The 15,409-nt window shown below is 45.3% G+C and overlaps 1 protein-coding gene across 1 annotated transcript in view; it reads right to left on the reverse strand.

Annotated features, from left to right (window-relative positions):
• Nucleotides 1-15,409, reverse strand: part of ADAMTS16 (ADAM metallopeptidase with thrombospondin type 1 motif 16) — a 156,178-nt gene that overhangs the window by 47,858 nt on the left and 92,911 nt on the right. Inside the window, exon 18 of the mRNA XM_007451658.1 lies at nt 1,941-2,067. Coding sequence (XP_007451720.1) covers nt 1,941-2,067 — 127 coding nt within the window. The remainder of the gene's footprint in view (nt 1-1,940; nt 2,068-15,409) is intronic.

Here is a 15,409-nt window from a genome sequence, read left to right on the forward strand (position 1 = left end):
TGAGTGTTCTCCTGAGTCCACTGTAATGAGCTTCACCAGGGCCACCAGGCAGCTTGGACTGCAAGGGCATGAGCCACTCACACGATTCCAGGGAGAGATTCCATGCAAGATCTAAATCTTCCTAATTAGCTTGAGCTTTAGCATTCTGATGGATTTAGTCCCAAGTCACCAGTAACTTTAGTTTCCCTTGCACATAAAAGTCACACACACACACACACACCTCTTAGTCTAAACTAGTGAGGTTTTTTGGCTTTTCAACGCTGTTAACTAGTTGCCTTGAGGCACCCTGGGCTCCTCTGCCTTAGCAAGAACTCGGTGCACTACGGAAGGAGAACCCCAGGGCCTGCAGCAGCGCTCCCAACATCCTTCCCCCCAAGGCTCCTTGGGGATGTATGATCAGAGGCCACAGTGAGGTCCACGCCGTGTCACCTGGAACACAGGTGCAGAACCGGCTGTCCGGGGAGAAAGGGTCAAGTTGGTGCAACACCTCAGCGGACCCTGGGAGCCCTGGCTGTCTGGTCCCTTTGCTTCCTTCAGACAGGAGGTTCATTTTGCAGAAATGGTGCTGTGCTATATCTTCTCTTGGTCGACCAGGGGCTTCATTTCGTAAACCATCCTGGACGGTGTGCACTTGGTGTGTTGCTTCAGGCACAGAATGAGCCCATGGTGGCTGGGCTTCTGTCTGCCGTCCAGCCCTGCGCAGACCATGGGGGCGCCCAGCTGGCTGCAGGATCGCTGACAGGTGAAGCGAAGACCAGGTTGGGCATCAGTTCCAGGAGCTCCTTCGGTCCCAGAAGAGCCCCCAGGTGGGCCTCCAATGCCTCGGTGGGTGATGGGCCTCAGGTGCTAAATTCCTTTTGCAAATACTGACCCATCTCTCTCTCTCATTACCAGGCTGTGGGGTGTGGTAGCCAAGGAGTCCGGCTGAGTCGGGCCACTGGCCCTCTGAGGGAGGACAGATCTTCCCAGGGAGGCCCCATGCCCCTCACAGCGGCAGGGGGCAAGGTCCCGGCCTCTCAGATGCTGGTCTGTGTCCTCCATCTCTACCCTAAGTGAGGGACCAGGGACCCACAAACTCAGAGAGAAGGGAGACAGTGCCTCCCTCCCCCTTGGGTTTCACTGTCTTTGGGGGAGGCATCCAGCTTTCTGCTTTTGAGGCTCAGCTCAAGCAGAGCCATCTCCTGTGGATCTTTAAAATCAAGATGTATGAGATCACATGTGTTGTGGTGGGTACCTCTGCTCTCTGAAGGGTCTAACGGGCCTTTCATCCCATAAATACGTTACTCAGATGATTTCCACAGCCCCTCTGTGAAGATGAAGCAAGTGAGAAGCAGACAGACTACGGACAAGCCCAGGGAGTGATGGCTGAGGAAGGCAGGGCAGGACCACGGCTGCCTCCTAGGGGTCCTTCCCAACCCCCGTGTCAGGGAACCTGAGCTTTCTTCAGAAACGTGGAGGGGCGGCAGTACTGGGGATGGGTGAGTGGGATGACAGAGCCCTGCTTTCTGTGGCCCGTCCCACAAGTGTGCAGCATCCACATTCCCTCTACAGCCTGGACAGGCCTCACCAGCGGGGTCTTCTAACAGGTTTCACTCAGTAAGAAAAGGAAACACCAGTGAAGGGGATAGAGGCTGTGAGGGAAAGCGTTCCTATGTCCACAGAACACCATCCCTCCCACAGCCTGCACTGAGTAAGACAGAACAAGCGCCATCTACTACAAGACCTTCACTCCCACTGACAAGGCTTTGCAGGCTATTTCCAGTCCCGGTGCACTTTATTTGGCTCACCTGTTCAGGCAGTTCTTATTCCTTTTGCCTCTGCTGTCACGGATTATGTGGCAGTGGTTGGCACTTCTATTGCCCAGACTCAGGAGCACCAAGGCCTCAGCATTATATCTGCAAAACCCTGACACACATTCAGCGGAACATGGCAGTTCTTACCTGGGGGGACAGGCGGACACTTTGCAAGGCACGACCCCTGTGACAGGCCGGGTGTCGGGACTGCAGAATGATGTGTTCACCAGAAACCTCAGGTCTCTGTAGCAGCCTGCTCTTGTGGTCATCTGCCCTGTGAGAGAGTGGGGTGCACAGTGAAGACTCACAAACATGCCCCGTGGTAAAAGGCAAGCAAAGAGCTAATGAAATCTCTTGAAAAAAATCTTTACTGTATTGGCACGTCTTTGCATTAATGGCCTTTGGCTGACTACTAATATTCTACTTTTCTGGCCTGTCTTGGTGATTTTTATCAGTGAATTGCATCAATTCTAAGATGGCTTGTATCTTCCCCCTACATTTTAAATCTTGTAACGTGTGTCTTGCTACGGGTGCCAACATATATTTGACGAAACAATCTTTCGGTTCTTTTCTATTGTTTCCAGAATTGGAAACACCAGCCATTTTTTCAAAACAAACACATATTAAGTACACTCACTTGTGCTTCTAAGTGAGAGGGCACAACAGGAAATGATCGGTAATAAACCAGAAAGAAATACAGACAACAAAGTGATAAGCACTTCCCCACCGGAGAATTCACAGAGCAAAATACCTCCAGGGTTGCAGCCGGATGGTGACCTTTTCACAATAATGGCTTGGATGTTGCCTCAAATGAGGTCAACAGAAATAAAAGTTGGTCTGATTCTCAGCCTCCATTTATATCCCCAGGGCTCCTCAGGCTTTCTGAGCATCTCTCAATATGTTCGATATTTCAATTCATTAAATTTACTAAAAAAGGTACCAATGGGGCTTCCCTGGCAGTCCAGTGGTTAAGATTCTGCACTTCCAATGCAAGGGGTACAGGTTCGTTCCCTGGTTGGGGAACTAAGATCCCACATGCCATAGGGCATGGCCAAAAAATAAATAATTTTTAAAAAAGGAACCATTACTTACAGCAGGGTACCTAGACTAGTCAAAATCACAGAGACAGAAAGTAGAAGGGTGGTTGCCAGGGGATAGGGGATGACGGTGTGGGGAGGTGTCTCATAGGCAGAGTTTCAGTTTGGGAAGATGGAAAAGATCTGGAGATGGATGGTGGTGACATTTGCACAACAATATGAATGTGCTTAACACCACTGAACCATGCATTCAAAAGTGGTTAAAATGGTAAATTTTATATCATATATAATATATATCATATATTTTACCACAATACAAAAGGACTATAAATAGATATATATCTTGAAGGATGAAGTTAAGGAGTTCATTCAGTGAAAAGGAACAAAAAAAAGAAAGAAAAAGAACCAAACCAGTGTTGATTTTAAAAATTAACACAATTAATATTAAGATTTAAAATGATTTTTATTGTTGTGCTTGGAAAATGGATGGAGTCCTCCTGTCCATGAGACCCATCTGTTTTACTTCCTCGGCAGTCAAGGCTGCACTGCTCAGAATGACCTGCATCCAACTTGGTCCCCACAGGCAGATGACCAGAGGTGTCTCATAAAGGAAGGGACCCAAGACATGGTTTCAGAGGACCAAAGCCACAGGCTGGCAACTCCAGGCTCAACAGCATCTAATGCTCGGTTCTCTATGAAACCGAGTCCCTTACTTAAAGAACACTAAAAGTCTCTAAGATATGTGTGGAAACAAGTTTGACATTTGGCTTTGCTTTGTCAAAAGGAATAAGGCTAGTCGATGGGGAAAGTTCCCTTCTCTAGAGAATCAGTTTCCTTGATCAGTAGAGGGAAAAGAGCCCTCCTGGGTCCCAAGCACAGATCTCATGCATCTGAGCCCCAGACCACTTCCTGCCTTGGGTATGGCCCTGTCGGTGCTGATGGAGGACATCAGAGGTGACATAGGATCCTTGTGGTTTTGTGCGATTATTCAGCTCTCTGCCAACTTGACACAATCATATTTTAACCAAATTAAACAGTTTTTATTTGATGCACCTCAGTGTGGATTTCACAACTGTATCTTCCTGATTTTAATGGTCTCTCACCAGGAACAGCATATTGAAAATGACTTTGATAAAGGTCACAGAATATTTCTGCAGAAATCTAAGAAAATTTACTTAAACATGTTGAGAATCTTGAAAGTGAGTATTTCTATGAAGGAACAAGATTTAAGTCACATACAGCAAGTGTCCCGGAGCAGTAACGGGACGAAGGTCAAGGTGAACCTCAGTCCCACGAGGCAGAAGAATGATAATAAAAAAAGAATATTTCCAGGCTCTGCTAAGACCGAAGCTATGGCATTTGTTCTAATATATAGATTTAGTAAAATCAAAGATGGGCTTGGTGACCTGCGTAGCAAGGCCATGGAGCCCTCGTGGCCACAGCTCTCCTGGGGACGGGGGGAACCAAGAGGCAGGTCAGGCAACGCAAGCCACTGACACCTGCTGGGCTTCACTGTGGAAGGAAGCACATATCGGAAATCCATCTCTTTCAGTGTCCTTGATGTGGTACCGAGCCAGCTGTGTGCCCTGTCACTACATCACACACAGAACAGATGCAAACACGCAGTGATGGGCATTGGAGGAGGGTCCCTCACATCTTACACTCCAAGCCTTGCACAGGTTCGCCCTCGTCCACTTTGCTGGAGGTGCTTTCCTGGGCATCACCCTGACTGCATGTGGCGATGGATTACTGACCTGCCCCCGTCTCCTGCCCCGCACCCGCTCTTAGCCCCTGGACTCACAGACCTGGCCGTCTAACAGATGCACAAATACATAAACATCCATTTCAAAGTAGGCTTCCCCCAGCTCCCCCTGTCCAGGGTTCTGTGGTCTCTGTGTGGTCAAGGGATCAGTCTTGTAGTCCCCTGCCCTCCACGCCCATGCCTTACTCCAGGCATTCCTCCTTCAAGTCCAGCTGTTGGACTGATACCACGGATACTTCCTTCACACATGCGCGTGCGCGCACGCGCGCACACACACACACACACACACACACACACATGCTCATGCCACTCCCAGGTTAAAAGTCTGTTTTTCTCTTTTTAAGCTGCAGACTTCCCAGCCTTGTCCTCCAGCTCTGCTGCATCCCTGTCATGCCGACCTCCCCGCTGGTCCTCTGACTCCCAACTGTCTCTCTACCTGGAATGCGGTCCTCCACTGCCACCCCTGACACACCTGGCAGAAGTCTTCTTATCCCTTTAAGTCAGACCCACATCCCCCTGCCTCTGAACTCCCATGCTCCCTGACTTGAGAGCACATCTGAATTCTCTGGTAGTTTAAACACAGAATCCTGGCCACCTCAGAGCCTTGGATTCAGCAGGCGTGGGGTGGGGGCTGTGGATTTACATTTCTAACCAATGCCCAGGTGCTGCTGGCACTGCTGCCCTGCGGACTACACTTTGAGAACCACACTCTATGCAATATCCGAGGCCACCACTTTTATGTCTCAGGTTACACAGCTGTGATATACACGTAGCAAAAAATAAATACCTGGTCTTTGTCCCTGGTTCTTGGCACACAGCTCCTAGAACCTTTGGAGTGTCTTTTGTGTGCCGCTGAGCTGGCGGGTGGCAGGGTCCCTTCTCAGCTTATGGATGGGGCTGGTCCCCAGAAGCATCAAGGCATGATTAGAGGGTTTCAGCCCAATCCTGGGCCTCTGGGGAGGGGAAAGGGGCTGGAAATTTAGTTCAGTTACCAATGACCAATGATTTAATCAATCCTGTGTAATGAAATCTCCATGGAAACCCCTAAACAATGGGGTTCAGAGAGCTTCCAGGAGGATGGCACACCCTGGCTTCATGGGGTCCGGAACCCTTCCCAACCTCTCCCTGTGTACCTCTTCATCTCGCCGTTCCCTGGTGTCTTTTACAATAAACCAGTGACAGTAAGTAAGTAAAGTGCCTTCCTTAGGTCTGTGAGCTGGTGTAGCAAATTATTGAACCTGAAACTGGGGGGATGGGTAGGAGAGTGTAGAACCCACAGCTTTGTAGTCAAGTCAGACAAAAGTGTGGGTGCCCTGGCATGCAAATGGCATCTGAAGTGGGAGTAGCTCTGTGGGACTGAGCCCTTCACCTGTGGGGTCTGATAGTGACTCTAGGTAGTTAGTACCAGAGTTAGATTAATGCACGACACCCCTCTGGAAGCTGGAAAATCTGGCAATTGTGGTTGGTGTGAACAAAACTCACACATTTGGTGTCTGGAGTGTTGTGAGTAAAGACAGTTCCTGCCAGGCTAGCCCAGGTTTGTGCTCATTTGTCCTAGAAAAATGGTAAGCAACACTTTTCCCTCTCATTAGCATCCAGGTTTGGGTAAGACATTATATGGTGAACCTAATGTCAAAGTTCAGTGGACATATATGTGTCATCCCTTAGATCCAATTTCCTGAGAGCGGAGAGTACAGCCTGCCTGGATTGATTTGCTCCCACACTTATTAGGCAGTTTTTCAGCCATCGGCCAATTTCATTATATTCAGTAACCTCTAAGCCCCAGCAAGTTAATACAGTCAGCTCTCCTGGTCCAAGGGTTCTGAATCTGCTGATTCAACCAACTACAGATGGAAAAAAATCAGAAAAACAATCCCAGAAAGTTCTCAAAAAACAAACTTGAATTTGCCTTGTGCCAGCAACCATTTACCTAGCATTTACCAAGTATTTACAACAACTTAGGTAGCATTTACTTTCTATTAGGTATTATAAGCCATCTAGAGATGACTTAAAGTATGTGGGGGGATGTGCATAGGTTATTTGCAAATACCACCTCATTTTATATAAGGGACTTGAGCATCTGCAGATTTTGGTATCCATGCGGGTTCCTGGAACCAACAGGGAAGGATGACTGTAGTGAGTTAATAATACTTGACAAAAAGAATCATCCAAGTAAGGTTATATTCTCATCTTTATACAGTACTTAGGATGAACTAGGCACAGTTTTGATGACTGACCCATGTATCAATGCAGAGACGAAATCTGAATCAATGTTTTATGAGTCTATTTTTCCACTTGCTAACAGGGAATAAGAGACTATTAAATTAGAAAAAAGAAACACATGTCATTTTAAAGGGAATCTTGTGAACTCCTTGAAATTAAGCCAGATAATCTTAATGACCCAATTTACGTGAGGACCTACTGAACAAGAGTACCATTTTCTAAAACTGTTGGTTGTCAGTTCTAATAGTAGAGTAGGAAACTTAATCTTTTCTCTCCACTTATATGACAATTTAAAAGTCAATTTTTTTAAATTCTTTAACCAAAGTCTTCTGACTTTTTAGGTGTGACTCTATGAATAATGTCTTCAGTTTGGTTTCCAGTTTTGAGATTGAAGACATGTGAAATCCCATGCTTATGCTCAAGTCTTAACAAAGAATCAGGCCTTAATGATCACTGATGGTCCTGAGTGAGGTACAGGCTCTCAATCAAGCAAATAGGAAATTGTTTTTCTTTGAAATGGAAACATAACTTTACTTTATTAACGTATTCATTTTTCTTTCTCAGTGGAGACATTTGTTTGACCTTGGCGTCAGCCAAGTCCCAAACTTTTACCGGTTAATCGGATAAGAGGGAAATCTAGATCTAGTCATTCATGGAATAATTTAGTAACAATGTGATAGAAAAAATATAACCCAAAGAAAAACACTGAATTTGTCCAATGCATGTCCAAGTCCTGACTCTGCCAATTAATTTTTTTTTTTTTTTTTTGTGGTACGCAGGCCTCTCACTGTTGTGGCCTCTCCCGTTGCGGAGCACAGGCTCCGGACACGCAGGCTCAGCGGCCATGGCTCACAGGCCCAGCTGCTCTGCAGCATGTGGGATCTTCCCAGACCGGGACACGAACCCGTGTCCCATGTATCGGCAGGCGAACTCTCAACCACTGCGCCACCAGGGAAGCCCTGTCAGTTAATTTGTTTTTTTTTTTTTGCAGTACGTGGGCCTCTCACTCTTGTGGCCTCTCCCGTCGCGGAGCACAAGGCTCCGCACGCGAAGGCTCAGCGGCCACGGCTCACGGGCCCGGCCATTCCGCTGTATGTGGGATCTTCCCGGACCGGGGCACGAACCCGTGTCCCCTGTATTGGCAGGTGGACTCTCAATCACTGTGCCACCAGGGAAGCCCCGTCAGTTATTTTTTTTAGCTGGTGACATTGGAGACCTTTCATTTTTCTTAGCGGGGCACTACTGACATTTTAGGTACCAGTATTACTTGTGCAGCATGGTTGTCATATCATAAGACTTTTAGCACCCCTGGATCTGCCCACTAGATGCTGAAAGCAACCCATCCCCACTCATCATGGCAACTAAAATACCTGCACACATTTCCAAATGCTCCTTCTGAAAGACAGTACAATCTTCAGTTGAGGACACTGATAGGCCACAAGCAGTTAAGGAAGAAAGTGTATGATTAGGAAAAGAAAGGGAAAATATAGAGTGTTGCCTGGAAATTTTAAGCAATTAGTGGAAGTAGAACGAAACAGGAGAGTGGTCATCAGGTTCACAGCAAAATTCACTTAAGAAAATGACAATGACAAAAATGCTATAAAACAGAATTTACGGTGTGTAGCTAAAAGTAAGATTCAGAGGGTATTTTCATGGCCTTAAATACTTATATTGATAAAAATAGGTATGAATGGAAATAAATGAAGCCAATACTTAATTACAGTGTTAGAAGAAAGGATAGATCAAGGAAGCAGAAAGGAGGAACTGATATAGATTGGAACAAAAGTCAATATATTAGAAAATGAACAGACATCAATATATTTGGATGCAGACAAAAATGTGAAGCAGAAGTTAATATGTTAGGGAAGAGAAAATGGTGAATCCAGGAGCTGATGTTTCGGGGGAGGGGGCTATCTTCAAGCATAACAACCTACAACCCAGCTCACTCCTCTCTTTCCTGCTCTTCCCTCGATTACAGGGGCTCCATGTCAGCACTGCAGTCTTTACATCTCTTGTCTATGAGGCTGTTGGGGAGATCCCACCAATGAGAAGGACGAGCACAGGATGTGGACAGAGCCACAGCATCATGTCCCTGGTAGAGAGGATAAACACTGGCTTTGGCAGATGTGAGGTCTGCAGTAGTCTCCAGACATTTTCCTGGGAATCACCTGCTCCAAAGCTGGCTTAATTCTAATCCTCACCAGGAGTTTCTGGAATGTTTCACACCTTCCAGCTCTTTAATAGCCAGAGCAACTCTGAGAGCTACATGGGTCTGTCTCTGACCTTTACTCCTCCAAATTCTCCAGCTATTTTGTAAGCACATGATCCTTTATATTAAAAACCTTCCTACTTGAAATACCTAGTGTGTTTTCTGCTTTCCTGGCTAAATTGTCACTGACATACTAACTTAATGAAGAAAATAAACAATAAGCACACATACACAAAATAAGAAATGAAAGACTTCCCTGGTGGCACCGTGGTTAAGAGTCTGCCTGCCAATGCAGGGAAAGTGGGTTCAATCCCTGGTCCGGGAAGATCCCACATTCCACTGGGCAACTAAGCCCTTGTGCCACGACTACTGAGCCTATGCTCTAGAGCCCATGAGCCAAAACTACTGAGCCCGTGTGCCACAATTACTGAAGCCCACACACCTAGAGCCCGGGCTCCACAACAAGAAAAGCCACCGCAATGAGAAGCCTGTGCACCCCAACAAAGAGTAGCCCCCGCTTGCCGCAATTTGAGAAAGCCCATGCACAGCAACAAAGACCCAACACAGCCAAAAATACATACATACATAAATAAAATGCAATTGTTTTGGTGCCGACAATGTTCCAGTTCTTTATATGGGTAGTGGTTGCACAGATATTCTTACTTTCAAAAAGTAATCTATATTCTTCAAAAAAATTAATAAGAAAATATGATTAAATATTCTGATAATACTAAAGTTTTAATGCATAGAATGTGAAATTCATGAGTATTTATTGTAAACACTTCAACACATAGTACTTGACACACAAAATGAAGAGGTACTCAATAAACATTGGTTGAATTAGTGAAGGTAAACTATTGGATGCCAGACTCTCACACTTTGAATGATATCTTACTTAAAACTGTAGTATAGAACCACACACAGAGAGGTCATTTTTAAATTTATATAAGAATAATACTCTTTATTTTCAAAGAAAAAAGAGTCGTTCAGGTCCCTTACATTCAAAAGAAAAAAAGAAAAAGGAATGGGAAGGCCAGAAGGGGGAGCTCTCATGCCCCACCACTCGAAGTCAACTGCATTATCAACAAGAAGAGAGGTATCTTGCATCTCCAACAGGAAGAAGGTTATGCCCTTACTACCAGCAGAAGGAAGGAAGAATTTCTCCTTGTCTGGCAACAGTCCAGCCAGTGAGAAACTGCACAGTTCAGCCAATGGAAAGTCTCTATACTTCAAACTCCCAGTTTCCTCCAATGGACTTTTCACTTATAACAGCCCATCACAACTTCCTTTTCTCCTCTATGAAAGAATGTTTCTCTCCTTTATTCTCTGGACTTGCCTGTGGTTTGACATAAATTGCATGTCCAGAATTTCAGTTCTTTGCTGTTCCCTGATAAACCCATTTTGCCGGTAAAATAACTAGCTATTTTATTGTTTTAGATCAACAAAAGTATCAATAATGGTTGAATGTATTTGCTCAAGAATGTGAACTTCCATATTAAAAATGAGCTATTGATTTAATATGTAAGGAGGAACTCTCTGCAAAGGAAGGATACAAATGATGTGATAACATGGAAAAGCTTATCATTAATGAACTTCTGAAAGAGAACACACACATGTAAACCGGAACATAAGGAAGAGATGGGACAGGACTTATTAAAATGTTTGCAGTGACCTTGGGTCAGAGGAAGATTTGTCTTCCCTATTTTATATGTTTGTGACATTTGTAATGAAAAATAATTCCAACATCTACAGATTTGGGCCTTCATGAAAATGCACATCCCCTCTTTCTGACATCCTGGGCAGTCTTTTCTCAAGGACACTGGGCAGTGCAGGATGAGGCAAGAGGGGACTGACCTCTCAGGTGATGCTCACCTGATCTCATATTGGCCTGCAGCCTGTCTGCCTACCTGCTTGGGCCTCGCCTTTCCCTTCCTGTTCTTTGCCCCCCAGAAAGCTCAGCAACAAAAGCCTAAGAGATGCACCAGGGAGGGAGGAGCTGGGAGCAGGGGACGCTGACATTCTGGTTTCTGTTTTGATCCACGTGGTAATTGTTGATTGACACAGAAAGTCAAACTGGGAAGCACATCAGGGGCCCCATAAAGCACACACCCACCCAGGCACTAAAGAAGAAGGAAGGGTTCTGGGTCTGTTCACATTCCCTCCTCAGTAGAGGGCGGAGTGGAAGGCAGACTCCACATCAGGGCTCTGCTCCTTGGGCTGTGCCCAGACTCTTACACTTGAACTCTTAGGGAGAATTCCAGGTATCACATGGCCAGGCTGCTTGTAAAGGTTTTGGTTATGCTTTGAGAAACCATTTTTCACAGTTTATCCAGGGCTGCAGAAAATTCCATGGGAATAGAAGGTCTTTGCTTCACTTGAGAATCTGAAAATCTGAACCCACAGTCGTGGCCAAGAACATCTGCATTTCTTTTTTCATATTCCTGATTTTGTTTCTTAATTTCTGTATGGTTCTTATCAGATCATTTCTCCCTTATGAGTTGCCTCTGAAATCTCTCTCAAACTCCTGCTTTTCTGTTGTCTATTCATTACATTGTGCTTACCTATATTTCAACCATCCCATAACCTCACTTGAAGGAAAAATGGTGAACTAAAGATTAAGCCAAAGAAACAGCCCTCATGTTTGTGTGCAACGTCTATGCCTTTGTTTCAAAGGGCTTTTCTTAGGTCCTTAATCAGAGACTTTCGCTCACAATATGCATACACTCTGTACACTCAAGATCTTGGGTTCAGCATTTACCTGGACCTAAAGTTCTCAGTTCGTGAGTCTGATAAGGTTACAGGCTGGCATGGTGTCAAGGTCAGATGCTAAGATAGCATACTGGGTGGAGAAAGGGAAAATAGGAGCTCCACAGGACAGGTTTCAGAACCAGTGGCCTAACAGTCTGGGGCATTCAGTGGGGGGCCGAGGGCTCTGCAAGGTCAGGGCTGCCCCTGTGGACAGGACCACATGCTGCCTTTTCACACCATGTGCTGGACTGAACTCTGCGTGGCGACCTGAGTCCTCCCAAGAAGGGCATGCTCCAACCATGAGGCTGGGGAATCAGAAAGCGTTTCACAGGACCATTTCTCTCCATCTCCTTTAAATGCTGCATAATAGAGTGAACTCATCTGTTATGCTGGAAACTGCAGCTTCCAGGATGTACTTCCTGTACCCTTCGCCCCACTCCTCCTCCTGAGCTGCCCCAAAGTCCTGCCCACTGGCCATTGTCCCATCCTGGTAGGAAAAGGGCAGGCCATGCTTTGTCCACTCACTGTGGCAGCTACCAGCTTGCACACCCCGTGGGCACACAGAGACACACAGGCCCCTCTCCAAGTGTGTGTGTCCACCACACATGCCTGAACACACCAGTGTGCAAAAGTACACAGGACCTTGAAGACAGCAGCACAGTCCAAAATAGGGAGGAATGAGTTCATCTCCCCTGCCTGGGGCCACGTGACTAGTATCATTGTGTAATTCCCTCTTGCTTTAAGAGTTTAGTAACCTAAACAGTCCAATTTCATAAGCAAAGCTATAACACTAATGATAAAGAATAGAAGCTGACATGTACTTGGCCAGACTAAGTGTTAGAGCTTTACAGGTATTCTCTCCTCTAATCCTTAAAGGAACCCTATACGGGTGATTACATTATTATCCTCACTTTATAGATGGGCTTGCTAAGGCATAAAAGGCTTAAGGAGCTCACGAGTTTTAAAGAGCCTGGGCCAGGACTCGATCCCTGACAGTCTGGCCAAAACCCCACATTGCACGTTCTGGCCTTGGCATGACAGGTCATCTGCTGGCCTGACCTTTCTATCCAATGTGACATGCACGTGTAGAAATTTTAAGCTCTTGTTTGATTCCTGTTTGAGAAAGAAAGAGATTCATAATAGATTCTGTTTCAGAACTCTTCAGATACTGGAGGACAATTTCTTAAATTCTATTTCACTGGGAGCTGAGTAGAAGGCTAGAAGCAAGGGAATTTGAATTCTAGGGAATTTCAATTCACTTTCAGGTATGCTCCCTTCTTTACATCCAGGAGCAGAAGGATGAGAAGCCTGAGGGGCAGCCCTGGGGAAGCCACCATGGAGGAGTGACAGCGGGCTGATCCTGCATCACCATTTCCATCTGTGGCCTTCGCATATTTATAAATGGAAAAGCGGTTGAGATCTTGCATTTGTTCATTCAACAAGTATATACTTGATGCCTGGGATGTGCTGGATCCTGAGCACATAACAGCTAATAACAAACAGCAAACATCACCAACCAACCAGCACCCTAGACCATCCCATCACGGTCACAGAATCTAAACCACAGAGAGAATGCAGTGACATGTACACATGTCACCCATGAAGACAAATATCCAGACAGGAAAGTTGAGGGTGGTGCTATTTTGGGGTGGTGAGGACAATGGCTTGCTGCCTGAGGGCCTCCTGGAGCTGACCATTGGTGAGCAGAGCACAGCAAAGGAACACCAGAGGCGCAGGGAACACTGAACCTACAAAAAGCACTTCCTCAGACCCAAGAAAAGTTTAAAACATTGAGAAAGCTTATAAAATTGAAACCAGTGCAGAAAAAAATCAAAACCAAAGAAAGGGGAAAAAAAAATCCAGTCATCCCTCAACACAATAGCATGTAGGAATGATGAGATGTGAGGATGCATAATACAAATTCTTTCCTCTGCAGGACACTTTTTCACTTCCATGCAGCGTGCCCAGATCCTGGGGTTTCTGCAGAGACTGACCTGGGAGCCTATAGAAAAAAATATCCTTTCAGTCATACTATAGCCGTTTACCTCCATTTCTGCATTTTTAAAAGGAGAATTGCATCCGATGTCTCTGCACATTTTCCCCGAGATTAAGTCAAATCGAGAATGAAGAAGTAAAGCCAAGGCAGGTTGTTGGTCGGCGTCCTTCCTAGGCACAGGCTGGGAGCCTGCAGGCCGGGCTTCTCAGGCTGCAGGCATTCCCTCTCACATGGACAGGAATAGGTGAATGGATGAAACATTACATGCCAGGTGCCTACGGGATGGACCAGTGATGCCCAAATTCTGGAATACTAAAGTAAAAATGGCCAGGCTCAACTGCATATTCTCTTAATTGAAGGGGTCCTTAGAGACATTCAGACATCAAAGAGGAGATGGCACACACCGGCACCCACCATCCCAGGGTGAATACCCTCAGGCATCAATGCAGGCCTGCATTGGTTGGGAGTTAGTTGCCTATGGATATGAGGATGCCGGAAAACACTCCTGGCTCTGCATCTCAGATCAAGTCACAGCATTTTCCAAAAGACAAGATTTTCACAGGGATTTAGCCTGGGGACACTAGACACTCTGCTTTATCCCACATTGAAATGGTCACGAACCTAAAAGTTCAGCAAAGCACCAAGAGATGAGGAATTTTGGAGGTCAACTCTGTTTGTAGGTGGTAGGGATGCTCGAGGTTTTAATTTAAAATTACTTTCCCCATGTAAACAATAGTAACTCTAAAGGCGAATTTAAATGTTTCTTTCTTTGTTTTCAAACATCTGAATATTCTGGGAAAATAAATATATAGACAGCCATATGCCCAGTGGTATTTAGGGTTTCTGGGCTCTATTTTTACACTAGATTTTAGATAATTATGTTTTCAGACGAGTTTCATGTGGGTGGGGGGTCTCCTCAGCCACCTGGCTGAATGTTTACGGAGACACAAGTATCATTTCTCTGACTGGGGGCACATCTGTAAAGCAATTTCTCAACTGTGCTTCCAATCTCTCAACTATCTGTCAGAAAGAAAAATCTCATGGTCCACAGGAATGTTAGAATCAAGCTGACCAATATTCTAAAATGATCCATGTTAATAGATAAGAGAGAACAAGAGTATAAAATTTGAAAAATACATTTAAAAAGAGAATAATCCTTTAACTGGGGAAAGCCCAAAACTGAGCCCTAGCCATGGAAGGTGGTGAGTTTAACGAGAAATGTGATGAAGCTCTACCTTTATCTTTTTACAGAAACCAGCTCTTGCCAGATCTTTGGAAATCATTTTAAAATCTTCACATTTTGCCAAAATATCTGGACGAGGAGTATTCAGTCTAAAAGAATATCTAAGTTTTCAGTAATTCTAACAATAGAATGAGTTCCAGCTGTTGACAAAATCCTTATCATTTCTTTTTTATAAAGGAAAAGAAACCCATCATTTAAGCAAAACTACACAGAAAACTGGAAAATATTCCATAAACGAAGCATGTGTTTTCTCGAGAAGCATGCATCATCTCTGTGGTAAGTGCTAGATATAGTACAGACATGAATGCCTGCACATTGAAGGACCTTGACGGTGGAAGAAGGAAGATAACTCCAGGAAAGCAGAGAGGGTGAACTCCTGGGAGCTGCTGCTAGAGTCT

The sequence above is a fragment of the Lipotes vexillifer genome, unplaced genomic scaffold (assembly GCF_000442215.2).
Source record: "Lipotes vexillifer unplaced genomic scaffold, Lipotes_vexillifer_v1.1 scaffold1463, whole genome shotgun sequence".
Classification (NCBI taxonomy): domain Eukaryota; kingdom Metazoa; phylum Chordata; class Mammalia; order Artiodactyla; family Lipotidae; genus Lipotes; species Lipotes vexillifer.